The sequence below is a fragment of the Oryctolagus cuniculus genome, chromosome 9, assembly GCF_964237555.1.
Source record: "Oryctolagus cuniculus chromosome 9, mOryCun1.1, whole genome shotgun sequence".
Taxonomy (NCBI): domain Eukaryota; kingdom Metazoa; phylum Chordata; class Mammalia; order Lagomorpha; family Leporidae; genus Oryctolagus; species Oryctolagus cuniculus.
In genome coordinates this window covers 99,231,132-99,258,940 of record NC_091440.1, presented here as the reverse complement: position 1 = coordinate 99,258,940, position 27,809 = coordinate 99,231,132, and the positions used below count along the sequence as shown (strand labels likewise).

At 42.5% G+C, this 27,809-nt stretch overlaps 1 protein-coding gene across 17 annotated transcripts in view; it reads right to left on the bottom strand.

The window, feature by feature from the left end:
* The window catches only part of ERC1 (ELKS/RAB6-interacting/CAST family member 1), a 518,217-nt gene that overhangs the window by 67,939 nt on the left and 422,469 nt on the right, over positions 1 to 27,809 (bottom strand). For 11 of the 17 annotated variants that reach the window (XM_008259816.4, XM_002712778.5, XM_002712779.5 and 8 more), the window contains one exon: positions 15,002 to 15,100. In XM_008259816.4, coding sequence (XP_008258038.1) covers positions 15,002 to 15,100 — 99 coding nt within the window. Of the gene's footprint in view, positions 1 to 13,458; positions 13,526 to 15,001; positions 15,101 to 27,809 lie in introns of all 17 variants that reach the window. The other 6 variants (XM_070049268.1, XM_008259822.3, XM_051850753.2 and 3 more) reach the window with 1 other exon arrangement.

Sequence of the window (27,809 nt, the reverse complement as noted above, 5' to 3'; positions counted from 1 at the left end):
CTTCCATCTATTGATTCACTCCCCAAATGGCCTCAACAGTGGGAGCTGGGGCAATCTGAAGCCAGGAGCTTCCTCTGGGTCTCCCATGTGGGTGCAGTGGCCCAAGGACTTGGTCATCTTCCACTGCTTTCCCAGGCCATAGCAGAGAGCAGGATCAGAAGAGGCCCAGCTGGGATTTGAACCAGCATCCATAAGGGATGCTGGCACTGCAGGCAACAGCTTTATCCACTATGCCAGAGCCAGCCCTTCACTTGTTTCTTAAAACACACACAGAATGCAGTTTGATCGGCTGGGCCAGGCTCCTCTGAACAGGACTCCTGCATCCTGGCATCTCTTGGAGCAGCCACAAGTGTGCCTTCCAGGAAAGCACAGCTGTGTGCCTGGCTGCTCGCCCCTATCTGCTCTCACACCATTTCTGCGCTCATGAACTCTCTTTATTAGTTTGCCTGTAATTAAATGAACTCAGATGGTCCTCTAAGTCTTAGGATCTTAACTAAGAAGTGCATCTGCTTGAACATTTCTCTGGCAAAAGTTGTTGCGGCATCTCAGCACCTTACAGAACCCCATTTATGCAGACACAGCCGTCTCCGTTCTTTAGTACCAGGGGAAGCCACATGGCTGCTGTGACTGTGGCCAGAAACAGGACCCATTCAGACACCAACCAGAAGCATGAAGGCCCTCAGCTGGTGACATCACGTTAATGGCTGGGTGTCCAGTTTCAGAGACTGTAGTGACAAAATTCTTTAAAAACAAAAACAAAAAGACACTAAAACCAGAGGCTGCCCTCGGCAGAGACAGACATGTATCACTTGCATTGTGTCCTATGAATCATAGCCATGCTGAGAAGCAGCACAGAGCTAAATAGCCACACAGCGCAGGGTCTAAGAGCAAGGCTCTGGAGACGCTTTCTGGCCTAATTCTAGGGTCTGCTACCTGCCAGTCAGGAGCCCTAAAATCAAGCTCCTCTGCAACAGGATTTCTTAGGCAGCTGGAACAACCCAGGTGTCTGCCACAGAGTCCTAACTGATGATCACCCACGACTACTTTCAAGCATCTGTTTCCTCATCTGTCCACAGGAATGGCAATGCTTTTCCTTGTGAAGACTGGAGTACACGTGAAACACAAGTCACCCCAATCACTCTTCCTGACAGTCCAACCCAGGGGACACTTCAGCCTCACCATCTGTGCCTGGCTTCACTAAGCACTGTGGATGGTTAGTAAAGTGAAGAGAAGCACCAGGAAGAAATGGAAAGGCATTACAACAGACCAGGAGCTGGCAAATTACAGTCTGCAGACCAAGTCCAGCACTGCTATCCGTTCTTGTAGAATCTGCCAGAATGGTTTTTACATTTTTCAAGTGGTTAAATAAAATCAGAAGAATATTTTGTGGGGCAGGCCTGTGTACAGTAAGTTAAGCTGCTTATGACAGCTACATAGCCTTATGGGAGTGCTTGGTTCAAGTCCCAGCTACTCTGCTTCTGAACCAGTTCCCTGCGAATGTGCCTGGGAGGCAGCAAAGGATGAACCAAGTGCTTGGGTTCCTGTTACCCATGGGGAAGAACTAAGGAGGCCCAGCTAGAGCTATTGTGGTCAATTTGGGGGGTGGATCAGAGAAGGGAAGATCTCTATCATGCAGCTTTTCAAATAGATAGATAGATAGATAGATAGATATTAAAAAAAAAAAAAAACAATGATGACACACAGGAATTATACTGCTAAGAACCTTCAGTTTCTCTCCACTGAGCTCCTGGAGTGTCCCCATGACAAAGTGGCTGGCTTCACACAAAACAAATGATCCAAAAGACAGCAGCAAGGAGGAAGTTACACACCACCCCTTCTGCCACGTTCTGTTCCTTAGAAGTGCGCCACTAAGACCCTCCAACAGTTAACGAGACACAGCGGCTCAGGTACCACTTCAAAAATGTGTCCATTTATTCACTTTTATTTATTTGAAAGCCAAAGTGACAGAGAAGGAGGGAGAGACATATAGAGATAGGTAGATATAGAGACAGATAGACAGATATATATAAAGAGAGAGATAGAGAGACCTTCCATCTACTAGCTTACTAGCCAAATGTGTACAATAGCCAGGGTCTGAATAGCCTGACTGAAGGTAGGAGCCCAGAAGTCCACTGAGTTCTCTCAGGTGGGGGACAGGGACCCAAGTATTTCAGCCATCCTCCACTGCCTCCCAGGTGCACTCACAGGAAGCTGTACTGGCAGGCAGAGGCAGGCCTCTACCCCATGCATGCCCATGTCACCCCAGGCAGTGGCTCACCTCACTGCAGCACAAGGCCCGCCCCTTACATGCCACATTTTGAAGGAAGCAATGTCAAACCCTTTTAGGGTTTATTTAAAATCACCACAGGGCATCAGACAGGGAAGGAGAAAGATCAGGAGGCTGGTGTAGTCAGCAGAGGTGTACAATGAGACCTTAGTGGGCCGTCGTAATCTGAGAGGCTGGACAGAAGGGGGAATACTAGAAATAGGAAGACTAGTGGTTCTTTCCGAATGGTGGTGAGCCATCTTAAGCTGCATCCCCTATCAAGGTTTTGGATAAGCATGGTGCAAATTATACCTTGATTACAACCCCATGATAGACCCAGCTAACCATCTGCTAACTAACCTTCCAAATGACTGCAGTGGCTGTCTAGGATTGAGCTGGGCTGATGCTGGGAGCTGAAAAGTCAAATCAAGTCTCCCACATGGGTGGCAATATCCCAATTACTTGAGTCATCACTATCATCTCCTAGGGTAGGCATTTGCAGTAAGGTGGAATCAGGAGCCAGAGGCAGGAACTGAACCTAGACACTCCAATGTGGGATGCGGGTGTCCTAACTGGTGTTTTAACTGCTAGGCCAAATGTCTGCCCCACACTCCTGAATTCTTGATCCACAGCAACCACTGAAATAATGAACAGTGTTTGTTGTTTTCTACCATTAAGTTTTGGGGTAGTGTGTTATGTAGTAACAGATAATTAATACACACCTTAAGCACTATTAATACACACCTCAACCACCAAGAGCACAATAAATTAGTTGCCTTGTTTATGCTTCTACACCTTTTGCAAATGTTATGTCTTTGTCTAAAACTGTATCTGCACGGTAAGAGGCAGCTGTTCCTTTAAGAGCATCTCAAACATCACCTCCTCTGTGAGCCCCGTGGTCTCTTGTAGAGACCTGGGTTTTCTTATTGCATCTTGCGTAAATTTCTCTCTTGGAGAAAATCAGCTGTTCAGTATATGTGTCATAGTCTTGCAATACATGTATGTTTTTCCATGGACTTAGTGCAGTGCAGGGACACGGTAGACGTCAATACTTATTTCTCATTTCAGTCAGTTTCAAGCTAAAATAATAAAAACTTCAAACTACACTTACAGAACTATTCTACATGTACTTGAGGACCCAGATGTAAGTGATAAAGGAGTGTGGGGAATGTGTTTTCAAGTCTGTTACAACATGAAGTCGGGGATGATAACGTCATGGTTCAATTCCTGGAGGATGTAACCATAATGAATATGAGATTTTTATATGTTGATCCACCAACAAAATGACTATGTGACCCAAGTTAAGATGTTTTCATTTGACATCTAGAATGCCAACAGCAAAATGTGAGTAACTTATTTCATGGTCACATGAAAAGAAACCCAGATAATTTAAAACCTTTCTAGGTTTGCCAAACCCTTTCTCATACAGAAAGTCTGTGATTCGAGTCTTGAAATTTAGGAAGAAACAGTGGTATATGTTCAGTGTTGCTTATCTTTCAATGAAATGAAATGAAGTCTTCCCAACAAGTGTTTTGCCTTAAAACCTGAATTTTCACCAAAAAGAATAAGTCATCTGTTTCGAGTATTTTATAGACTAAGCCTCTATTTGTGCACTGCTTTGATCTCCCAGTATAATGGGAAGCTCGTGATACAGTCCAGCTATACCTCAATCAAGTGTGCTCATTTAATTTATCCCAGAAATGCTGCCTGCGAGATCCAGCTGGAAGCTGTAGCCTCGTCATTCTAGGATCAGGAAGAAGAAGGAAGACACATCAAGGGAGAACAGCTTTTTTGTTTGGGCTGATGGTGCAGTTCTGTGTCCAAGAAAATATTCCTTTAACCCAAAACAGATAGCAAGCCTAAAGATAGACAGAATGTATAGGAAACAAATTAGTGGGGAGTTGAGGACAAGTTAATGAACTTAGTACCAGGAACCAAATGTGAGTCAAGTCATATCCTCTACAACACTACCCAATAAAAATAACAAAAAATAAAAAATATAATAGGCAAATGTTAGGCTTCTCTTCCAAAAGAAGAGGTCCAATCATATGTTAACTGTGGGGGTGGGTAATGAACTTAATGATAAAATATTCTAGAAAGTATGCTAGATACTGACTACAGCAAAGACCTGCCTGGGACACACGAGTGGTGTCAGACTGTGGGACAATCTGTTACAGTACAGGGAGAAACTAAAAGATTAAAAATAGGGATGGGCATTGGTCCAGCGATTAAGACACTCCCATATTGGAGCGCCTGAGTTTGAGTAATAGCTTTGTTCACAATTCAAGCTTTTCGCTAGTACTCACCCTAGGTGTCAGCTGGTGATGCCCAAGTAGTCAAGTCCCTGTCACCCATGTGGGAGACCTGGACTGAGTTCCTGGCTCCTGGCTTTGGCAAGGCCTAGCCTCAACTGTGGTGGGCATCTGGGGAATGAACTAGTAGGTGGTAGATATTACTCTGTCTCTCAAATAATAAAGAAATGAAGATACCTACTAGTACAATTGCATGAAACAGTAAATAAAAAACGTACAAGTTTTTTTTTTTTTGGGCAAAAACTCACTAATTTTTTCATTGAGTAAATATTTATTGAGCCTAAGGAAACCTCACATTTTCAGACAACTACCTGAAAAACAGTAAGACATGAAGAAGTTTGCTTTGCACAAACCCCAAGGATATTTTGTGTCTAAATTACAAATAATACTACAAACCAAAGGAAGACCACCCCTTACTCATTAGTCAAATGCTCATGATCATTAAGATATAAACTTACGGATCTGAGAGTACTTGTCTCAGAGATCCTTAAAATACTATGTAATTTTCAGTCTAATAAATAAATCAAGTGAGGCACAGGACCATGTCACCGTAAACCACTTGGCAGAAGCCACAAAAGTGCAGGATACACCTGTGGAATACTACAAAAATAAGGACTTAACAAATATATTAACAGAAAGGTTCCCAAACCCAAATTACCTACAACTTCTGCCTCTCACCTTGGAGTTCAAGTAATCACTAAGCCTTCCCAGAATTACTTAGAACCACAGGGTAGAAGCAGTAGCTTCTGCTTTTTTCTATTGCCTGAAAATCATCTTCAGGTCAGAAAACTACAGGAGGAAAAAAACCCACTTGCCATGATGGGGTGCTTCTTAGAGGTTTTGGCTTGGACTCGATGTCTGGCTAGCCCACCGTTCCTCTTAGTATCTTGGGGAGGCAGTATTAGCTGAATCACTAAGGATTCAAACAGTAATTCAGAAAAAGAAGACTAATATCTTTGTGATTATCTCTTACTGTAGGAAAAGTTAAACACTAGCAATGTGGGTTCCTTGTGCAATTAGAGGAATGTTATTATATGTGGAGAGAGGTGAAATCTATGAAGTAACAGCAACAGCAGTGGGCCTGAAAAATATTCTAGGGTGTATTACCACCATAATCTACTGGTTCTGTCATTTATTGAGCACACATGTGTGTCAGGCAAAGGCTAAGTGCACTGAATACATTTAATCTGCACAGTAACCTTTGGTAAGTTTTTTTTTGTTTGTTTTTTTTTTTTTTTAGATTTATTTATTTATTTGAAGGCAGGATTAGAGAGAGGGAGAGAGAGATGTCTTCCATTCGCTGGTTCACTCCCAAATGATCACGGTGGTTGGAGCTGGGCCAAGCTGAAGCCAGCAGCCAGGAGCTCCGTCCTGGTCTCCACTTGAGGGCAACACTTGGGCCATCTTCAGCTGCTTTCTCAGGCACATCAACAGGGAGCTGGGTCAGAAGTGGAGCAGCCAGGACTCGAACTGGTGCCCATATGAGATGCTGGTGTGGCAGGCAGAGGCTTAATCCACTGTGCTGCAACGCCAGGCCGTGCAAATTTTATTATTGTCATCTTTCAAATGAGGATGCTGATGTTTAAAAGGAGAGGTTACGTGATTGTGGGAAGTCACCTAGTTACCAGGCAGGATTCAAATTAGGTAAAAAGGCAAAGCATATTCTTTACTACCAAGCTAAAATGCCCTAAAAACAAGAAAACAGCCTTGCAGGAGAAGCAAAAGAAAATATATTTGCAAGGTAGAAACTTGTAGGTGAATGATTGTGCATGTATCACAATTATGACCAACACTGCATACAAGACAGTACCACTGGGGCCAGCACTGTAGTGCAGTGGGTTAATACCCCGGCCTGAAGAGCCAGCCTCCCATATGGGTGCCGGTTTAAGACCCAGCTGCTCCACTTCTGATTCAGCTCTCTGCTATGGCCTGGGAAAGCAGTAGAAGATGGCCCAAATCTTTGGGCCGCTGCACCCACATGGGAGACCCGGAAGAAGCTCCTGGCTTCGGACTGGCCCATCTCCGGCCATTGCAGCCAACTGGGGAGTGAACGATCAGATGGAAGACCTCTCTCTCTCTCTCTGTCTCTCCTCTCTCTGTGTAACTCTGACTTTCAAATAAATAAATAAATCTTAAAAAAAAAAAAAAAGATTTAGCATGTAACTCTGAAACTTAAAAAAAAAAAAAGACAGTACCACCAACTGTGAAACAGCAAAATATTAACTGAGGTTGCATCAGGACCTGGGGACTATGGGCAATTCTTTTACTTTTCTATTTTCCAAATAGGTGACACAACTCATCCTCTCCCCCTCTGATTCCAACTTGTCTATGTGAAAGCTCTGGTATGCTCTGGGGCACATAGGCCTCCAGACAGTAACCTGCACAGGACAAGCAGATATCCTGGGGCTGACTCCCTTGTTGTCTGCTACTTGAATGGAAAAATGGAATGGGGTCTGTCTCTATTACAGTGTTCATACATTTCTGGAAGGTTCTGTTTGTGACTAAAGAAAAAGAAGGGGCAAATGGAGATCTGAAGTACTTCCACATGGTGGTCACTCCTCAGGGAGTGAATATGTAAGTTTGCCTGAAGTAGCCCTGTACTGTGCTCGCTTAAACACAGGGGCCTCAATGTCCCAGTGGCCACTAGAAGGGCAGAGGCAGCCGTGCTGAAGGGAACCAACAGTTGTGACACCGGTATAGGAGAAAGATGCTTCGTACGAACAAAGTGGAAGACAGAATCAAACCCAATCACAAACCACTCTAAATTATGAAGAAAAAAGGAATGGGAAATCAAATTTAGAGGAACAAAGACAGAACATGGTACAAAGAAAACTGGGGTGAAAATATTTTAGATATGATTGTAACATGCTTAAAAGCAGCACTCCATTCTTATGATAATGCTGAAAGAGTTTTCAAAGCAGGGCTAGTATGCATTCCTATATCGCACATGAACTACAGGCTGTGGTCCATAAAGCCCCTAACAGAGTTGTAGTCAAAGGTTGGCTGTAAGCTGGAGCCTATAGCAATGATCCCAGAATTCTGGGAATTTCTGCAAGTTATCTGCAAGCATTTGGGTTCCAGAAAATGTCAGTGTTTAGGAAGAGAGAATATCCCTAAAAACAGAAATTTAGTGTCTTTCATGTAAATGATACACTGCTCTCATCAAATTCCTCTCTTTTACCCTATACAGAATGTTCTAAAACCAAGTCTCGCTGTGTTAAACTTCAGATTCCATGAAAAGAACTATGCAGAAGTAAATGTTGGCCATAAGCAGGTTAGCATATTTATATAGCTAACCACAGAGTTACAAACTACTTTCACATTCCTTATGTTAGCACTTCAAGAAAATTAAGACAGGTATCACTACACCCATTTAAGAGATGAATAAACTAAAGTTGCATTAGATTAATTCCTTGAAGTATCTGATCTTCATTCAGTTCTTTCTCTACTGTACTAAACAGGAGTCTATATTTTCCCTAGATAATTCATGTTAAAAATGGAGGGCTGGCACTGTGGTGTAGTGGGTAAAGCCACCACCTGCAATGCTGGCATCCCCTATGGATGCCAGTTCATGTCCAGCTGCTCCACTTCTGATTCAGCACCCTATTAATAGCCTAGAGAAAGCAGTGGAAAATGGCCCAAGTGCCTGGACTCCTGCTATCCACATGGGAGACCCAGATGAAGCTCCTGGCTTTTGCCTGGCACAGTCCTGGCTGTTGTAGTCATCTGGGGAGTAACCAGTGGATGGAAGATCAATCTCTCTCTCTGTAACTCTGACTTTCAAGTAAATAAATCTTAAAAAGAAAAAAAAAATAAGAAGGGAAAAAAGAAAGAAAAATGGAGGGCAGATGTGATGCAGCAGGTTAGGCCACCACTTGTGACACGAGTATCACATACCAGCGTGACAGGTTATGTCCCAGCTGCTCTTCTGATCCAACTCCCTGCTAATGTGACTGGGAAAGCAGTAAATGATGGTCCAAACAGCTGGGGCCCTGACACCCTTGTTGGAGATCCAGGCTCCTGGCTTCAGTCTGGTCCAACCCTGACTGTTGTGGCCATCTGGGAGTGAACCAGTAGAAGATGCGCTGTCTCTGTCTGTCTGTCTGTCTGTCTGTCTCTCTCTATGTGTACATCCTTCCCTCTCTGTTATACTGCCTTCCAAATATCTATATATCTACAGTTATAGCTATAGAGAGATAGATAAATTAAACCTTGAGGAATGTAACAGCACACATCATTAGGGCCAGAAAAATGACAGCTGATCTTAATACTGTGCCTGTTAGGGGAAAACAACTTTACTGTCAAAATATTGTGCTAGTGTATTAACCCACTGTGCCATAGTGTCGGCCCCTCTGAATTGTATTTAATTCCATTTTATTTAGCATGAAATTACAGGAACCAGACACTAGGACTTCATTATGATTTTTCTTTAAATTTGCAACATTTCTCTGAAGTTCTTTCATTTCTAGACACATTTTCTATATCTTCATTCTAATCTTCCCTTTCTGTACTAATAAAGCTGGTATTAAAGCTTATAACAGGGGTAGGTAATTGGCCCAGCAATTAAGACATTGCTTGGGATGCTAGCAGTTCAAGGCCTGGCTCTGTTCCCAATTCCAGCTTCCTGCCAGTGTGCTCACTGGCAGGCAACAGGTGACGACTCAAGTAATGGGGTCCCTGCCATACACACCAGAGACCTGAACTGAATTAAACGTTTTCTTCTCTGACTTTCATTAATTCAGAAGTACATGAATATACACCTAGGGCTTTCTATACATGATGGTACTTCAGAAAGTCTGTGGAAAATGGATTTAAAAGATAAATTTACTTTGGTGCAAAAATTTTTGAAATCTATATATTTAGGGTTTTCAAAGAGTTTGTGGAAAATGAGTAATATAAAAAAACTACACATTGGTTTTCAAAATTTTTGCACCAAAATATCTTTTAACTCAATCTTCCACAAACTTTTTTTTATTATTATTATTTATTTGACAGGTAGAGTTATAGACAGTGAGAGAGAGAGAGAGAGAAAGAGAGACAGAGAAAAAGGTCTTCCTTCTGTTGGTTCACTCCCCAAATGGCCGCCAAGGCTGGCACTGCGCCGATCTAAAGCCAGGAGCCAGGTGCTTCTTCCCGATCTCCCATGTGGGTACAGGGGCCCAAGCACTTGGGCTGTTCTCCACTGCCTTCCCGGGCCACAGCAGAGAGCTGGACTAGAAGAGGAACAACTGGGACTAGAACCCAGCGCCCATATGGGATGCCGGCGCCACAGGTGGAGGATTAACCAAGTGAGCCACAGTGCCGGCTCCTTCAATAAACTTTTAAAAGTACCTTTTCACTAGGCATATACAAAATGAAGTATATTAAAGTTCCTGCCCTCATGTCCCTGTGTATTCTTCTCACTTTGTAAATAAACCTTATCATGCTGGAAAAAAAAAAAAAGTTCTTGTCTCAAGGCTGGCACTGTAGAGTAGCAGTTAAAGCCAGCATCCCATATGGGCGCCCGTTCAAGTCCCAGTTGCTCCACTTCTGATCCATGCCCCTGCTAATGGCCTAGGAAAAGCAGCAGAAGATGGCCCAAGTGTTTTGGCCCCTGCCACCCATGTGGGAGATCCAGATGAAGCTCCTGGCTTTGATCTGGCTCACCCCTGCTGTTGTGGCCATCTGGGGATTGCCCTGCGGATGGATGATCCCTCTCTGTAATTCTGACTTCCAAAATAATAAATAAATCTTTTTTTTTTTTTTTTTGACAGGCAGAGTTAGAGAGTGAAAGAGAGAAAGACAGAGAGAGAAAGGTCTACCTTTTCCGTTGGTTTACCCCCCAAATGGCTGCTATGGCCAGTGCGCTGCACTGATCCGAAGCCAGGAGCCAGGTGCTTCTCCTGGTCTCCCATGGGATGCAGGGCCCAAGGACCTGGGCCATCCTCCACTGCACTCCCGGCCACAGCAGAGAGCTGGACTGGAAGAGAAGCAACCGGGACAGAATCCAGCACCCCAACCGGGACTAGAACCTGGTATGCCGGCGCCACAGGTGAAGGATTAGCCTAGTGAGCCACGGCGCCGGCCTAATAAATAAATATTAAGAAAAAAAAGTTCTTGCTCTCTTGGGGCCGGCATTCTACTTGTGAGGGAAGGAGGAGGAAGAGGAACAGAAACAGTTTAAAGTAAACAGGTACAGAGGGGCATGGTTATTAATGTAGACAGGAAATCTTTGCCCTGCACTGCCTATGGGGTTGCCTGAGACTGTCAGCTTTGCATCACTGTGTGAAGTTCTATGAGTCAGCAATAATTGCTATACAGAATGTCTGTGTCTCTCAGAAATTCATGTGGAAAATCTAATGTCCAAAGTGATGGTGTTTGGAGATGGGGCCTTGGTTGATTTTATAGGCCATGAGGATGAAGCCCTCATGATGGAATTAGTGCCTGTACAAGAAGAGACATGAGCTTGCCTTCTCTCTACTGGAGAGAGGCTGGTCATCTGCAGCCCAGGCAGAGGGTCCTGACGAACAACCTGACAATACTGACGTCCTGATCCCAGACTTCCAGCCTCCAGAACTGTGAGAAGTAAGCTTGCTGTTTCAGCCATTTAGTCTAGGATGTTTATAACAGAAGCCCAGGCAGACCAAGATAGCCATATGACAAGACTTGATGGCACTCAAAGCTAATACAATGTAAACACATTACCATACAGAAATTTATTTAACTGATTTACCATATAACTATTGATAAACCCATTTTTACAGATAAAGAAGTGGAGGTTCTGGGAGCCTGGGTGGGAGGGAGGGTAGGGGGAAGGATCACTATGTTCCTGAATCTGTATATAGGAAATACAGAAAATGTGTATACCTTAAATAAAATTTTAAAAAATAAATTAATTAAAAAAAAGAAACTGAGGTCAGACAATTTAAGTTACTCTCCCACAGGTGTAGAGCAAATGGAGGAGTCTGGGTTCAAAACCATGCAGTGCAGCTGCAGAGTCCACTTGTCTCACAACTCATCTACCTCTCACGGCAACCTTCATCTTAAAGACCAAGAAATCAAAGCACAGAGAGATTACATACCTTGTCCAAACCCACAAGGAAGGGTCTGAACACAGATCTTCTGCTCCAAAATTGCCACCCTTAACCATTATGTTTCATCATCACTTCTCACTTCTCATAAATGGCCTAACTCCAAAACCCCATACTAGCACGATTCTCTCATCTGAGTATTGACTATCTCTCAAGCCTCGTACTTTGCCAGTATCTAGTGGTATCTAACCAGATATTTCAGATGTGAAACATGTTCTTAAGGAAATCATCAATTTCACAAATCTGAAAACCTGTTCTCTGTGGCGTTAGCAAGGAAATAAGTGAAGGAAACTGGTAGCAAGTCAACATTTCTGCAGGGTTTTAGGGATCACTCAAGCATTTCTTTAGGTAAAAATCCTTATGTCATAGCACATTTTAGAAGCTTGACATTATATAACACAAACTCCAGCTATGTCCAGGTAATTGTGGTTGCACTGTGCTAAACCAATGGCAATTAATATCATTGTGCAGTAAGCACAATAGTAGAGTAATTGGAAAAATGAAAATCAATAGCATTTGAGCTCCTGCTAGGAGTTATTCTATTATGATAAAAAGGAAAGGAAAATGAGATTACAAGGACAAAGTATATGTGATATTTGTTCATTTTTTCAGTCTCCTGCTTAAGTTACCCACAAGACTTGTTTCCAATTCTCTTGGTGTGCAGTATTCTAAGCCAATGATGAGCTTCGTTGATACTGCTCATTTCACCTTCCCCCACACATTTAGGATAATGACATTTGGAAAGCTTCCCATCCCACAGTGACGCCCCTTCACACAACTTACCTCTTCATCCTTCTCGGCGGTGTTCGACAGTAAGAAGTCTACACCTGTCCTCGTCATTTTAAGCAGTTTAACACCAAGACACAGACATTTCCGAGAGAACTGACTCAACGAGAGTGAGATCACCAAAAGCAGGGGCGGTGAATCCAGGGAGTGCAATGCCACCAGTACGTGTGAACTTACTGATCATAACAACTACTTCCTCCAAGTAAAGGGTTTCCTCAGTCAAACCTCAAGGGCATCAGATCAAAGGGAGATACTGCCACAGCTGGCCTGTATTTTCCAGCCCACTGGCCTGCACGGGAGACTCTAGACAGTGTCCTGGCAACTGCATAACACAGCAGCCGTCCATGGGAAGAGAGGGAAAGAATTCTTTAGACTATGTCTTAAAAAAAAAAAATTTCTCTTTACTTCTTCGTCCCTCTTTATTTTAGGGATGGTTTGGGAGATATGTCAAAGCCCTAGGGGATGTCCTAGGTGGACATCCTTGGTAGTGACCCTGGGAAAGCAGAACACTTCCTCAGAGAGAAACAAAGGGAGTTTTTGCTCATAGTACAGGTTTTTTTTTTTTTTAAACAGACTATGTATTTATACTTAATCAGCATACAAAGCACACCTTAACCCTCAGCTAACAGCAGAGTACTTGATCGGTTTCCTGCTGCCAGCTTGATGTTAAGGTTCTTCCAACCTTACCAGGACACTGTAAGGTCACCCCAGATGGGCCAATTTATTAGCAACATCACAACGGGAGAAATGTAGTTACATGCCCTGGAAGTTCTCCCCAAAATGTACAAAAAGCAATTACAAAAGTGACTATTAACACACAAGGGAAAAAAAGCAGCCCCAAATCCAAGCCCCACTATGTCAGAAGCACAGCAATGCACACAGGAATAATGTGGAGATGAGAAAACAGACAGCACACCACGGGAATTCATGAATCACAGAGAACAAGACGTGAGAGTGATTGTGTAAAAGGACACATGAAAACAAGCAACAATCATTTCTGTAGTGAAGGAAAGCCGTTTCTCACCGTTCTGAACAAAATGGCTGAACTAAGAGCATCTGAGTGGCTATGCCCATATACCCTCCTCCTCATCCTACGGGAGACGACAAAGGGAGCAATGCCCCAGAGCAGCATGGGAATGAAAAAGAGTTGGTTAGTACTGAAGACAAGGCCATTAGCATAATGTAGTAGAAAAGATCTCTAAGTCTCCTTGTGTTAGATTCTAAAGCCCGACATTATCAACATGAGTAATTCGCGTCTTGCTACACTTCTCTTCCCCTCTTCCCAAGACACCATCTCTATTACGGACTGGACCTGGGCCACATGATCAAGTCGGGGGCTTTTCTTTATGCTTCCCTCTTCTTTAATTTCCTATCTCTGTTTGTCTCCCCCAGACTCTAAGCATCAAATTCTCTCTATGATTGAAACCTGTTTCAAAGAAAGGATCTAACATGTATCTTACAAATTCTGACCTACATTTAATTCCAGGTACCAGGAAGCAGGCAGAGAAAGTAAAGTGATTTCCTGGCAGGGAACTCCTGCTGACACCAGGCAGACAGCTCTCCATTTTGCCATATTTAAGACTAGCACTGTCCTTCCTCTAAAAATAGAAGGTTTGCCTCAATTGGCTTTTAAATGTCATCATATATTTAAAATGTACATACATAGGGCTGTATCTTCTGAACCTTAGAAATAACAGCAATTTGGAATTCAATGATACTTTCCTCTGTAGTACTTCTGCTGCTTCTCCTAAGACGATGACAGTTAGTGGACATGCCTAGGAGGGGAGCCTTCCTGGACGCTGCAGTCATATGGATGTAATTACTTGACTATTATTTTTCTCCCTTAGCTATATATTTTAAGACTGGGTGTGATGGAGATGTTGAAATCTGACTTTGGCAATGGGTTATGAGGTAATCTGTTCACCACTCTCCTTCATCTATCACTTTCAAGATCTTGGGAGACTTCCCTTCTTCCAAAAACTGGAATTGAATATGGTTCCCTTCAGACTCATCAATGTTGCTTTTGCACCGATGAGAAGTTGGAGGCAACAATTTTCCTGGGGAATGACATGCTGGAGGGATCCACAAAGAAATAGAGCAAAGAAACTAAGCTTCAGTCTTCACTGTAATAGGTGATTTGGAGAGATTTCATAATTTGCAATCAAACAGAAGGAACCTCTGCAGTGAGCTCTACCTCACTGAGCTTGCAAGCAGCTAGTCTTGTTTTTCTAACAAGACACTGCTTATTGGACAAGAAAAGCAGGACAGATACAAATTAGTATGTATCAATGAGGTTATTTTTTCTCTCTCAACCCAATTCAAGGATTCTTTATTGTTTTTAAACCTTTCAAGAATCTGCTCTTAAAATATTCAGAATTACCAACTTCCTATCCAGAAATTGAGTCTGCATTTTAAACAAAAAGAATCAAAGAGTTTTCAGGAACAGAATTAATGTTTTAGCTTTTATTTTTTCTAACTCATAAACCCAGAATTTGCAATACACTAGTCCAAAATACATCACAAACAGAAGTTTACTGTTTTTATATGTCACTCAAGAGCAGCCTTACCTGGTCCGGGGAGGGTTTATGATTTGTTTGATTGGAATGGGAGGATTTGAAGTGGTCATCCTCATAGTTGTCGGCCATCAGCTTCATTCGATTTTGTGTCTATATGGAAACAACATATAAGGTTAAATTTAAGAAAAATTTCTTTGAGCCACCTGAAGTAAAAAGTTCTATAAGAATTTTATAAGAAAGGATAAAATTAATGCTGTCTACAGGAAATAGTTAAACCTGGAATATCTGGGCACATTGGGAAGAGTTCAGGCACCTTTATGGACTGAACTGTGTCAGGCACACTCGCCCCCATACTCCCAGAAATTCATAATCCCGATGTCACGGTATCTGGAGACAGAGGTTTATAAGAAGTAATTTGGGTCTAATGAAATTGTAAGGGTGGAGAACTAATAGGACTGTATCCTTGTTAGAACAGGGAGAGAGAAACCTTCATTTCTCTGCCACTTGCTGGCACAGTGAGAAGGCAGTATCTGCAGTCTGGAAGACAGCATTACCAGGAATGGACTTGGCCTGTACCTGGGTCTTGGACTTCCCAGCCTCCAGAATGGAGAGAAAACAAATTTGCTAAGTCACTCAGTCCGTGGTGATTTGTCATGGCAGCCTGAGTTGACTAAGCAGGCACTACATTGGTTCATGAACTTTTTGAGAAGAGGCAATATTCCCAAATCAAGCACTTTCAGTGCTTATTTTTGTATTTAAAAAAAAAGACAGGGGCCAGTGCTGCAGCACTGCGGGTTAGAGCCGTGGCCTACAGCACCAGCATCCTGTATGGGCTCTGGGTCGAGTCCTGGCTGCTCCACTTCTAATCCAGCTCCCTGGTGATGTGCCTGGGAAAGCAGTGGATGATGGTCCAAGTCCTTGGGCCCCTAACCTGCACCCACATGGGAGACCCTGAAGAAGCTCCTGGCTCAGATAAGTCTTTGTGACCATTTGAGGAGTGAACCAGCAGATGGAAATTCTCTGTCTTTCTCTCTCTCTAACTCTGCTTTCAAATAAATAAATCTTTCATAAAATAAAGACTGGATTACACTATGTAGAGGGCTGTGTGACACTTCATGTTATGATGGATAAGAACCTTTTCCCATGTTACTGTTTTAAGAACCTAGTCATTGTTTTAAACAACCATTTTGATTTTTTAGTGTAGGTCATCTAAGGTACAGACTGTAAATACTAAAGGAAGACAGCTTTCGTCTGTAAGTGAAGTGATGGTACATCTAGAAATCAAAGGAGTCAACTGAAAAACTATTATACCTTATTAGAGTTCAGTAAGGTGATCAGATAGAAGCTACATGTATAACATTCAAGAGTCTTCTATACACCATCGATAAACAGTTCAGGTTTTGAAAATAAGTCCAACATTCTGAAGTCCTTCTTCTCAACCCTAAGACAGATGATGATTTTTCCCATTGCCTGTTCTCTACAATTATAAAACTGGAGGATCAGAATGGGGATTCTGTGTTATAGGTCAGTTTAAGTTCTGAATAAACAAAGAATATATTGAACATTTTAAAGAATTCACTCTGCAGCAGAGTAATTCAGAAAATGCATCAAATGAAGCAGCAGTATATGTCACAATGATAAAATATTGTGAAACCTGAAGTTTTCACGGGGCTGGTGTTGTGGTAGCACAGGAAAAGCTGCTGTTGCTTTCTCATATGGGCACTGGTGGGGTTTGTGTCCTGGCTGCTGCACTTCTGATCCAGCTCTCTGCTAATGTGTCTGGGAAAGCAGCAGAAGACAGCCCAAGTGCTTGGGCCCCTGCTCCCACGTGAGAGACCTGAAAGAAGCTTCTGGCTCCTGGCTTTGGTCTGGGCCAGTCCTAGGTGTTACAGCCATTTGGGGAGTTAACCAGTGGAGGGAAGATCTTTCTCTTCCTTTGAGTCTCTCTCTCTCTCTGTAACTGTACCTTTCTTTCTTTCTTTCTTTCTTTCTTTCTTTTTTTATGATTTATTTATTTATTTGAAAGTCAGAGTTACACAGAGAGAGGAGAGACAGAGATAGAGAGAGAGAGGTCTTCCATCCGATGGTTCACTTCCCAATTGGCCGCAACAGCAGGAGCTGCGCCGATCCAAAGCCAGGAGCCAGGAGCTACTTCCCTGTCTCTCAGGCGGGGCCTTGGGCCATCTTCTACTACTTTCCCAGGCCAAAACAGAGAGCTGGATTGGAAGGGAAGCAGCCGGGTCTCGAACCAGTGCCCATATGGGATGCCGGTGCTTCAGGCCAAGGCATTAATTCACTGCGCCAGAGTGCCGGCCTCATAACTGTACCTTTCTTTTTTATCTTTTTTTTTTTTTTTTTTTTTTGACAGGCAGAGTGGACAGTGAGAGAGAGAGACAGAGAGAAAGGTCTTCCTTTGCCGTTGGTTCACCCTCCAATGGCCGCCGCAGCCGGTGCGCTGCAGCCGGCGCACCGCGCCATCCGAAGGCAGGAGCCAGGTCCTTTTCCTGGTCTCCCATGGGGTGCAGGGCCCAAGCATTTAGGCCATCCTCCACTGCCCTCCCTGGCCACAGCAGAGAGCTGGCCTGGAAGAGGGGCAACCGAGACAGAATCCGGTGCCCCGACCAGGACTAGAACCCGGTATGCTGGCACCATTAGGCAGAGGATTAGCCTACTGAGCCGCGGCTGGCAACTATACCTTTCAAATAAATAAATCTTTAAAAAAAAAGCTTAAAGTTTTAAACATTTAAAAATGTGGCAATATTATATGACTGTTGATAGTTTGAAAAATAATCTTTCAAATAAAAAAAAAAGAAATAGAAAAGAAAAATAATCTGTAATCCCTCTAACCAGTGATAACCACTGCTAATATGACTGGTGTATCCAGTCTTTTCCCCTGAGGTGTGCTATTCTGATTTATTCTGCTTCTTCTCTATTCCTACTATACTATGCTGTTTTAAAAACTCTATCTTTGATGTCTGGTGGAATATGTTGCCTTTTCTCCCCACACATTCTACTTTGTCAAAATTTGATAGCTATCATCAGTGTATTTTCTTTTTCTAAAAAAAAAAAAAAAGATTGATTGATTGATTGATTTGAAAGGCAGAGTTACAGAGAGGCAGAGACAGAGAAGTCTTCCATCTGCTGGTCCACTCCCCAAATGGCACGCAACAGCTGCAGCTGTGCCGATCCGAAGCCAGGAGCCAGGAGTTTCCTCCGAATCTCCCACGCTGGTGCAGGAGCCTAAGGACTTGAGCCATCTTCCACTGCTTTCTCAGGCCATAACAGAGAGCTGGATCAGCCAGGACTCACACCAGCGCCCATATGGGACGTCAGCACTGCGGGCGGCAGCTTTTACCTACTATGCCACAGGGCTGGCCCCATCATGTATTTTCTTTTCTAGATGAATTAAATACATTTGTCTTGTTCCATAAGCAACTTCTCAAAGACACGCAAGGGCCTCAGCGGCAGATGGCCCAGGCGCTAATTGTAGTTTTATCTCTGACCAGCTACCAGCTAACTTTGGATAAAACTACTCCAAGGTCCTGGGTTGCAGTTTTCTCATCTTTAAAACAGACTCACAACAATTTCTCCCCCAGAAGGCTGCTGTCAGGATTAACTAACTGAATTAATATAAGAGAAGTGCTGAGAAAGGCACCTGGCATAAAATCAACACCTAGTAAATTTTAGCTATCATCATCATGACCATTTTTTTTCATGTCATTAAATATTACTCTAAAATATAATTTTAAAATGTATTTATTTATTTGAGATGCAGAGAGACAGAGACCAGGCGGATGCAGGTGTCCCAACTGGTGTCTTAACTGCTAGGTCAAATGCCTACCCCTGAAATCTAATGTGAATTGGCAGTACAGTGTTAACTGAATGTTATGTTAAATGAGCCCCATATTGTGGTCCATGTAGGTTCTTTATATTTTCATCTAATAATACATGCATATTTGAAAGCCAAATTATCTCTCCTGTATACAATAGTAAAGAAAACACATTTCAATAAATTATTTATGTATCAAATTTCTCTCTTGTGGGATGACCCCCTGTGATCTTTGCAATGGGGCTATTTGTGTCCCCTCAAATTAATTTACTACACACTACCCGCAATGAGTGGTATTAATTCGATTTGGGAGATGACTTAGGTCAGGAAGTCCTGCCATCATGAATGGGGTTAGTGCTTTTATGAAGGAGGCCTGAGAGAGCTTGCTCACCCCTTCTGCCAGCAGAGGATACAGCAAGAAGACACCATCTACGATGTGCAGAAGGAACCCCTCCGGTCTAATGCCTTGATCATGAATTTCCCAGCCTCCAGAACTGTGAGCAATACACTTTTATCTATTTATAAATTACCCAGTGTGGTATTTTGTTAGAGTAGCCCGAATGGATGAAAATGTTCTTAAAAATAAATAGGGTAATTGTTCTTATGTCTTATGTCACAATAAACAGAAAGTCTTCCGCAAAGCAGCTTTTGGGGAAAGGGGTAAGGGCAGAGGGAAGGACAGAGGGACACCCAGAATGTGAGCAAAACACCTACACACCATTCACTTGGTCAAGCAACTTTCCACATGGGCTTTAATAGAGATGCACGTGAAAGTATATACAGCTAGTTACTTTTTAGAATATGAGACACTTAAACTTTAATACCTGCTATTGAGCAATAGTTTCAAAACTTAAAAAGAACTCTCAATAAAGCACATACAAATTCATTTTCAAGGCAGAACGTATTTCAAGTACTTCTTACGAATGAAGAATGAGTATCTAAGCCTGCCTGAAGGAACGGATCCCAGCAGAAAGATAAGACCAATGATGACTTGCTTGACTCATGTAAGTCAGTGAGAACTAAGAACGTCTCCATTTCTATAAGACGTGAAGATGATCAGAGTTTAGTGTTCCTAGGTCTTGTATTCAGAAGTTCAGTGTGACATCTGTTCCTTGCAAACTCATGATGTTGAACACTAAATATCTGACAGCTCAGGGAGCAGGAGATGTTATACAGATCACATAAATGTGTTCTGCAGGAGCTTTTGGACGATGCTCTTCTCAAGATAAGACCAAAAAGCACCAAGAGTCAGTCCTTCATAGTTTACTGACATGAAAAGTACTTTACATCCAAATGTTTTCATTCTTGATCCGTGCCATGTGCACGTACAGTCAGCTGAAATCCTCTGATCCCAGTGACTTACAGAATAAGATTCCCCAAAGAAGGAAAAAGAGAAGAAAGGGAGAAAGAAGGAGGAAACTTGCTGAGCGACGCTTATTTAGAGCTACAAATGCCCATCTCTGTATCCAGGCATATGTTTCCTCACACAGGAAAGGAGCTCATTTTTTCTTTTGTTAATCTTTTCTTCTTAGACTGAAATGTCAGTGCTCAAAGTTACAGACTCTGTATTTCAGAAACCCCAAAGCTAAGAAACAGGACAGGTTAGTCACCCAATCCCAGGTACTGAATCCAAAGTTTGAACTCCAGTCAGATTTACACTCTAATTATTGGTAAAGCTGTGAGAGTTATGGTTGCAGGTGCTGTTTATTAGACTAAAAAAGACTAATTAATCCTTCATTAGAGCCCTGAAGGGATAGAAGACTAAATCAGTGTTACAATTACTACACTTGTGACAAAGAGAAATACGATAGAGGCAGCTGTGGGGTCTCCTGATAAAAAGCTGTTCTTCCAACTGTTCTACTATTTCCTTTACCTTGTTTCTTCTTGTCCGAGTCACACAAAGGACAGCATTATGTCAAATGTGTCTCCTTGCAGAGAGTAATGTGGGTGCCCCTTTGCTTCTCATCACAGGTAACTTTCCACTAGGCATTTATTATCTCCATGGACAGTCAGTAGTCAACAAGTTGCTCAATCTCAAAATCTCTAAAGCATTCTTGACCTCTTATTTTCTACTGATGTCAACATCCAGTGAAGACACAAAGTCCTATTTATTCTGTTTCCAAATGTTTACCCTGGAATTAACTATACTCTTTCATCCATGTCATCACTGATATATCATTTTATTGCTTTTCTATATTCTTTTTAAAAAAATATTTATTTTATTTATTTGAAAGGCAGAGTTAGAGAGAGAGAGAGATTGATTGATTGTCAATCTGCTGGTTTACTCAATAAATGGCCACAACGAAGCCAGGAGTTTGGATGCAGGGGCCCAAGGATTTGAGTCATCTTCCACTGCTTTCCCAGATGCGTTAGCAGATAGCTGGATCAGAAGTGGAGCAGTTGGGACTCAAACCAGCACCATATGGGATGCTGACATTGCAGGCAGCAGCTTAAGTCATTATGCCACAACACTGGCCCCTGCTTTTCTGTATTCTTTCCACAGTTATTATTGTGCAATAAAAATCTGATCCCGACACTGTTGCCGAGTAAGAGCAAATTTGTCCACCTATAACGGGCAACTGCCAGAGCGCAAGCTCCACAGCCAGCATAAAGCCCTTCACTATGGAGCCACATTTCTTCTCCAAGCTCATTCGCTCAAAATCTTTTTCTTGATGTACTGAGATCATTCTATTCTTCTCCTTCACTCTGAATACAAATATTAAACCACCTTTAACTTCTTGAAATAAACTCTAGCTAAAAATGGTGTAATACTTTTATACACTGTTGAATTTGCTAATATTTAAAATTTTCAGGGGCCAGTGCTGTGCGCAGCAGGTTAACACCCTGGCCTGAAGTGCCGGCATCCCATATGGGTGCCAGTTGTAGTCCCGGCTGCTCCTCTTCTGATCCAGCTCTCTGCTGTGGCCTGGGAAAACAGTAGAAGATGGCCCAAGTCCTTGGGTCCCTGTACCCGCATGGGAGACCCAGAAGAAGCTCTGGCTCCTGGCTTTGGGATTGGTGCAGCGCTGGCCACTGCGGCCAGTTGGGGAGTGAACCAGCAGATAGAAGACCTCCCTCTCTATCTCTCCCTCTCCCCCTCCCTCCCTCCCTCTCCTCTCTGTGTAACTCTGATTTTCAAATAAATAAATCTTTAAAAAAATAAAATAGAATTTTTGTACCTAAGATCACAGGCAATAATTTGTTTGTATTGCCTCTAGTTTTGGCATCAATGTTATGCTAACCTCATGAAATGAGACAGAGAACTTTCTCTTTATTGTATCTTCTGGAACATTTGTTATAAAAGAGGGAGAATTTACTTGATGTTTAGTGGAACTTATTTCTAAAAACGACCAGGCTTTGTTTTTCATTAGTAGGAAAATATTAAACTCATTTAATCTGTTGTTTTCAGGGAATACTCAGGTTTGGCAAGTAACACACTGGCATGAAGTTCTTCATTTCTTCCTCGAATTTTTAAATTTTAAATTTTAAAACTTTTGTAGCTGTAGAGCTGTAGATGTGTTTTTCTTTACTTTCCCGAATGCTATTTACCCAAACCTGGTCTCCTTTCTCTTGAACAATCTGTCCCACCATCGTTCACTTTAAATAAAGTCACTAAATCACATTTTCAAAGTTTTCTTCAACCACCAGCTTTTAGTTTCATTAATTTTCTCTACAGCTTGTTTCTGTTTAATTAATTTCTGCTTTATTTCCATTCTTTTGTCTGTGTGTGGGGCTACTCTCATGCTCTTCTTTCTAATTTCTGGTGTCAAATGCTTATTAGCCCATTAATTTTTCTGAAAGCTTTTATTTAATAAATATAAATTTCATAGGTACAGCTTTTTGGTAATTTTTAAGCTTACGTATGCACCTAGGGGTATAAATTTTCCTGTAAGAACTGCTCTAGCACCTCAACATGTTTACTTATTTTAAATATTTATTTATTTATTTATTTAATAGGCAGAGTGATAGGGAAAGAGAAATAGAGAGGAAGAAAGGGAAGAAGAGAGAGAGGCAAGAAGAGAAAGAGATCTTTCACCCACTGGTTCACTCTTCCAAATGCTTGCAGGAGCTGAGGCTGGGCCAGGCCAAAACGAGGAACCTGGAGTTCCATCTGGATCTCCTGCATGGGCGGCAGGGGTCCAAGTACTTGGCCTGTTATGCACTGTTTTCCCAGGTACAGTAGGAGGGAACTAGACAGGAAGCGGAGCAACCGGGACTTGAACTGGTATTTCCAGTGTAGGATGTTTATGTTGCTATTTGCCGCACCAAAATGCTGGCCACCAAAATTTTAATATATAGTGTGTGATATTATGATATGTACATTTTGGTTTCATCGACAGTTCTTGGTTCATAACTTCCTTCCAAAGCAGGCTGCAGAAAGTTTGATCTTCCCTCTGCCTTGCACTTGACCATAAAGAAATTCTCTAACTACCTTACCTGATGGCAGATGACAAGACCCTGTCCCACACCACCAGGAAGGAATGCTTAAGAATCCGACCAGACAGGCCTTGCTAGGTTTCCCTGACCAGTCTGTTACCATTAGGTCATGTCTTTTTTGTACAATCACATTTCAACAAAGTTGTGCATGCTTCAATCAGGCCTATACAAAGGGGACAAAGTCTGGAGAGGGGACAGAGTCTGCAGAGTTTCTGGATAGCTGAGTATGTGGAGGTCCCTGGAGGGTGGCATGGAAGCTCTGTGACCCGCCCCAACCTCGCCCTCTACATCTCTGCATGTGCAGCGCGTGAACGTTTCACCTTCACGGTCTATTTTCCATGTCTCCTAATTTCTCTTCATATTTTCTATCCTGTTTTATCTCTGCTGCATTTTGGGTAATTTCTGCAGTGCTATTACCTTCCTGCTCATTAATTCTCTTTTCACATGTGTTAACTAACCCATTACATTTTTAATTGAATAACCAGATCATTTGGCAAACCTACATGTACATTCCTAGCCAGCATGGACTGAATGCTTACGATGTGTCAAGCCTTATTCTAAGAGCTGTAGATAATTATTTTCATCCTCATAGCAACAGTGTGAAGTAAACACAATTTTCATCTAGTTTTATAGACCTTCCATAGTACAGATATGATAGTCACATGATGAATAAGTCACAGGGCTAGAATCCTAAAATAAACAGTCCAGCTTCAGAGCCTTTTTTAAATTAAAAAGTTATCTTTATATTAAGAATTTTCAAATGTATACAATGGAAAAGAGTAGAAGGCACTGCCATTTATCCTTGTCCAGGTTCAAAAACCATCACTATATTGCTCCACTTGTTGTTTCTTTACTCTTCCTTCTGTTTATTTGCTAGAGTATTTTCTTCTTGAACTTTTTACTTAACATCATTATAGAGACACACGCAGTTCTAAGAAATAAGAACAACCAAAACAATCTTGAATGAGAAGAAAAAAGATGGAAGATTCATTCTTCCTTATTTCAAAACCTGCTACAAAGCTATAATGATTAAGACTATGGTAATAGGGGCCGGCGTCGTGGCTCACTTGGCTAATCCTCTGCCTGCAGCGCCAGCACCCTGGGTTCTAGTCCCAGTTAGGGCACCGGATTTTGTCCCGGTTGCTCCTCTTCCAGTCCAGCTCTCTGCTGTGGCACAGGAGGGCAGTGGAGGATGGCCCAAGTGCTTGGGCACCTGCACCTGCATGGGAGACTGGGAGGAAGCACCTGACTCCTGGCTTCGGATCGGCGCAGCACCCTGGCTGTGGCAGCCATTTGGGGAGTGAACCAACGGAAGGAAGACCTTTCTCTCTGTCTCTCTCTCTCACTATCTATAACTCTACCTGTCAAGTAAAAAAAAAAAAAAAAAAAAAAAAAGACCGTGGTATTGGCATAAGAATAGATCAAGGCATAAACAGATCAACAGAATAAACTAACTTTTATAGTAACTTAGAATCTAAAACAAACTTTACCTGTTTAGTAACTGCTTTTCAACAAGGGTAGCAAGGCAATTCAATGAAGAAAGAATACTCTTTTCTGAAAATGTTGTTGGGACAAACGGACAGTCATATGCAAAAAACATGTTGTTGGCTCACAGAGTATGCATATAAATGAATGAACTTAAAATGGATCAACAGACCTAACGAAGTACTGAACTATAGAATACTTAGAACAAAACACAGCAGTACATCATAAGTTATAGGATCATTTCTGAGATACGGCATCAAAGAGTACAAGTAGTAAAAGAGAAAAACAAACTGAACTATGCTGAAATGTATAAAAATTTAAGCTGTAACCAATACCATCAAAAAAAGTTCAAAGACAAACACAGAATGGGAGGAATATTTACAAATCACATATATCTCTAAAATGACCTGTATCCAGAACTCTTATAACTCAAAAATAAAAAAGATAACCATTTGAATTAAGAAAATATAAAGGTACTTCAAAAAGTTCATGGAAAACAAAATTAAAATATTTGTACTAAAATAACTTCTTAATATAACTCAAAATAAAAAAGATAAACGTTTGAATTAAGAAAATATAAAGGTACTTCAAAAAGTTCATGGAAAACAAAATTAAAATATTTGTACTAAAATAACTTCTTAATTCCATTTTCTATGAACTTTTTTTCACCTTTCAAAGTTTATTTAAATTCTGCTTAATGCTGGGGCTGGCACTGTGGCATACCAGGTAAAGCTGCCGCTTACAGTGCCAGCATCCCACATGGGCGCAGTTTCAAGACCCGGCTGCTCCATTTTGATCCAGCTCTCTGCTATAGCCCTGAGAAAGCAGCAGAAGATGACCCAAATCCTTGGGCCCCTGCACCCATGTGGGAGACCCAGAGGAAGCCCCTGGCTCCTGGCTTTGAACCCATACAGCTCAGGCTGTTGTAGCCAATTGGGAGTGAACCAGCATATGGAAGATCTCTCTTTCTCTCTCTCTCTCTCTGCCTCTCCTCCCTCTGTGTAACTCTGACTTCCAAATAAATAAATAAATCTTTAAAAATAATATGATACTTCCTCGTTCCCTTCCTTTTAAAAACACTTTTGAGATTAACACATTGTAATTTACATCATAGTCAAAGGCTTAATGTTCCACTGAAGAGTTCAACAAGGAAAAAGTTCATCAGGAATCTAGGTAAGGGTATAAATAATACTCAAATGAAAATATGATCACTAGGCCGGCGCCGCGGCTCACTAGGCTAATCCTCCGCCTAGCGGCGCCGGCACACCGGGTTCTAGTCCCGGTCGGGGCGCCGGATTCTGTCCCGGTTGCCCCTCTTCCAGGCCAGCCCTCTGCTGTGGCCAGGGAGTGCAGTGGAGGATGGCCCAGGTGCTTGGGCCCTGCACCCCATGGGAGACCAGGAAAAGCACCTGGCTCCTGGCTCCTGCCATCGGATCAGCGCGGTGCGCCGGCCGCAGCGCGCAGGCCGCGGCGGCCATTGGAGGGTGAACCAATGGCAAAGGAAGACCTTTCTCTCTGTCTCTCTCTCTCACTGTCCACTCTGCCTGTCAAAAAAAAAAAAAAAAAAAAAAAAAAAAGAAAATATGATCACTTCACAAGAAATTTTAAAATAATCACATCCATGAACTTTTTGAAGTATCCTTCTGTGTGTGAATATACATTCCCCCTGGCCACTTCTTATGAACACAGTTTCATCTTAATAAAATAGCAGTATTAGATGGGAGGAGTTAAATAAGTGATTTAAGTAAGCAAATGAGAAAGGAATAATCATCCTGTGTGGTTTTTCTTTTCTTTTCTTTTTTTTTATTTTATTTGACAGGTAGAGTTATACACAATGAAAGAGAGAGACAGAGAGAAAGGTCTTCCCTCTCTTGGTTCACCCCTCAATGGCTGCCATGGCCGGTGCTATGCCAATCCAAAGCCAGGAGTCAGGTGCTTCTCCCTGGTTTTCCATGTGGGTGCAAGGCCCAAGCACTTGGGCCATCCTCCACTGCACTCCTGAGCCACAGCAGAAAGCTGGACTGGAAGAGGAGCAACCGGGACAGAATCCGGCACCCCAACTGGGACTAGTACCCAGTGCCCATGTGGGATGTGGTGCTGCAGATGGAGGATTAACCAAGTAAGCCACGGCGCTGGCCCCTGTGCAGTTTTTCTAGGACACCACAGGCTCTGTGTCCTTTTTACAGATCCCCTACTTTAAAAATACACAACTAGGTAAGGACTTCAAGAGGGGATTAGGTGAGGAGGGTCCTCTCCTTGTGAAAAGGATGAAGGTTATAGTAATGCAGGCTTCCTGCTGCCTTAGGTTTGCTGGTCCTTTGCCCATGGCTATGTTGGCACAGCAATCCTCCCCTGCAGAGGAAGCTGAGAGCAGCCTCACAGACACTGAACTTGCCATGGCCTTGGTTTTGGCTTCCTAGCCTTCAAAACTGTGAGAAAATAAATTTGTTTGTAAACTACGCAGTCTATGGGGCATTCTGCTATAGCAGCATAAATAAACCAAGACACTGAGATGATCGTATTGTCACATAGCTATCATTCCTTCAGGCTGTTCGTAAGAGCTAGGAAATACTTTTCTTATTGTTTCAAAGAGGGAGAAGACTATGAGCTAGTGATAATATTTTAAACTCAGATGTGGGGCCAAAGCTGTGGCGTAGCGAGTGGGTAAAGCCACCACCTGTTATCCCATATGGACATTGGTTCGAGTCCCGGCAGCTCCTCTTCCCATCCAGCTCTCTGCTATGGGCTAGGAGAGCAGTAGAAGATGGCCCAAGAGCTTGGGCCCCTGCACTTGTATGGGTGACCCGGAAGAAGCTCCTGGCTTCAGTTTGGTGCAGTTCTGGCCATTGCGGCCATTTGAAGAGTGAACCAATGGATGGAAGATCTCCCTCTCTCTCTCTCTCTGCCTCTGCCTCTCTGTAACTCTGCCTTTCAAGTAAATAAATAAATCTTTTTTTTATAAAAAAAGATCCCATACAATCCCATATAATGAAAAACTTACAGAGCTTTTAAAATACAATACAGTTTGTGGGGCTAGCGCTGTGGTGTAGCGAGTAAAGCTGCCGGCTGCAGTGCTGGAATCCATATGGGAGCCAGTTTGAGTTCTGG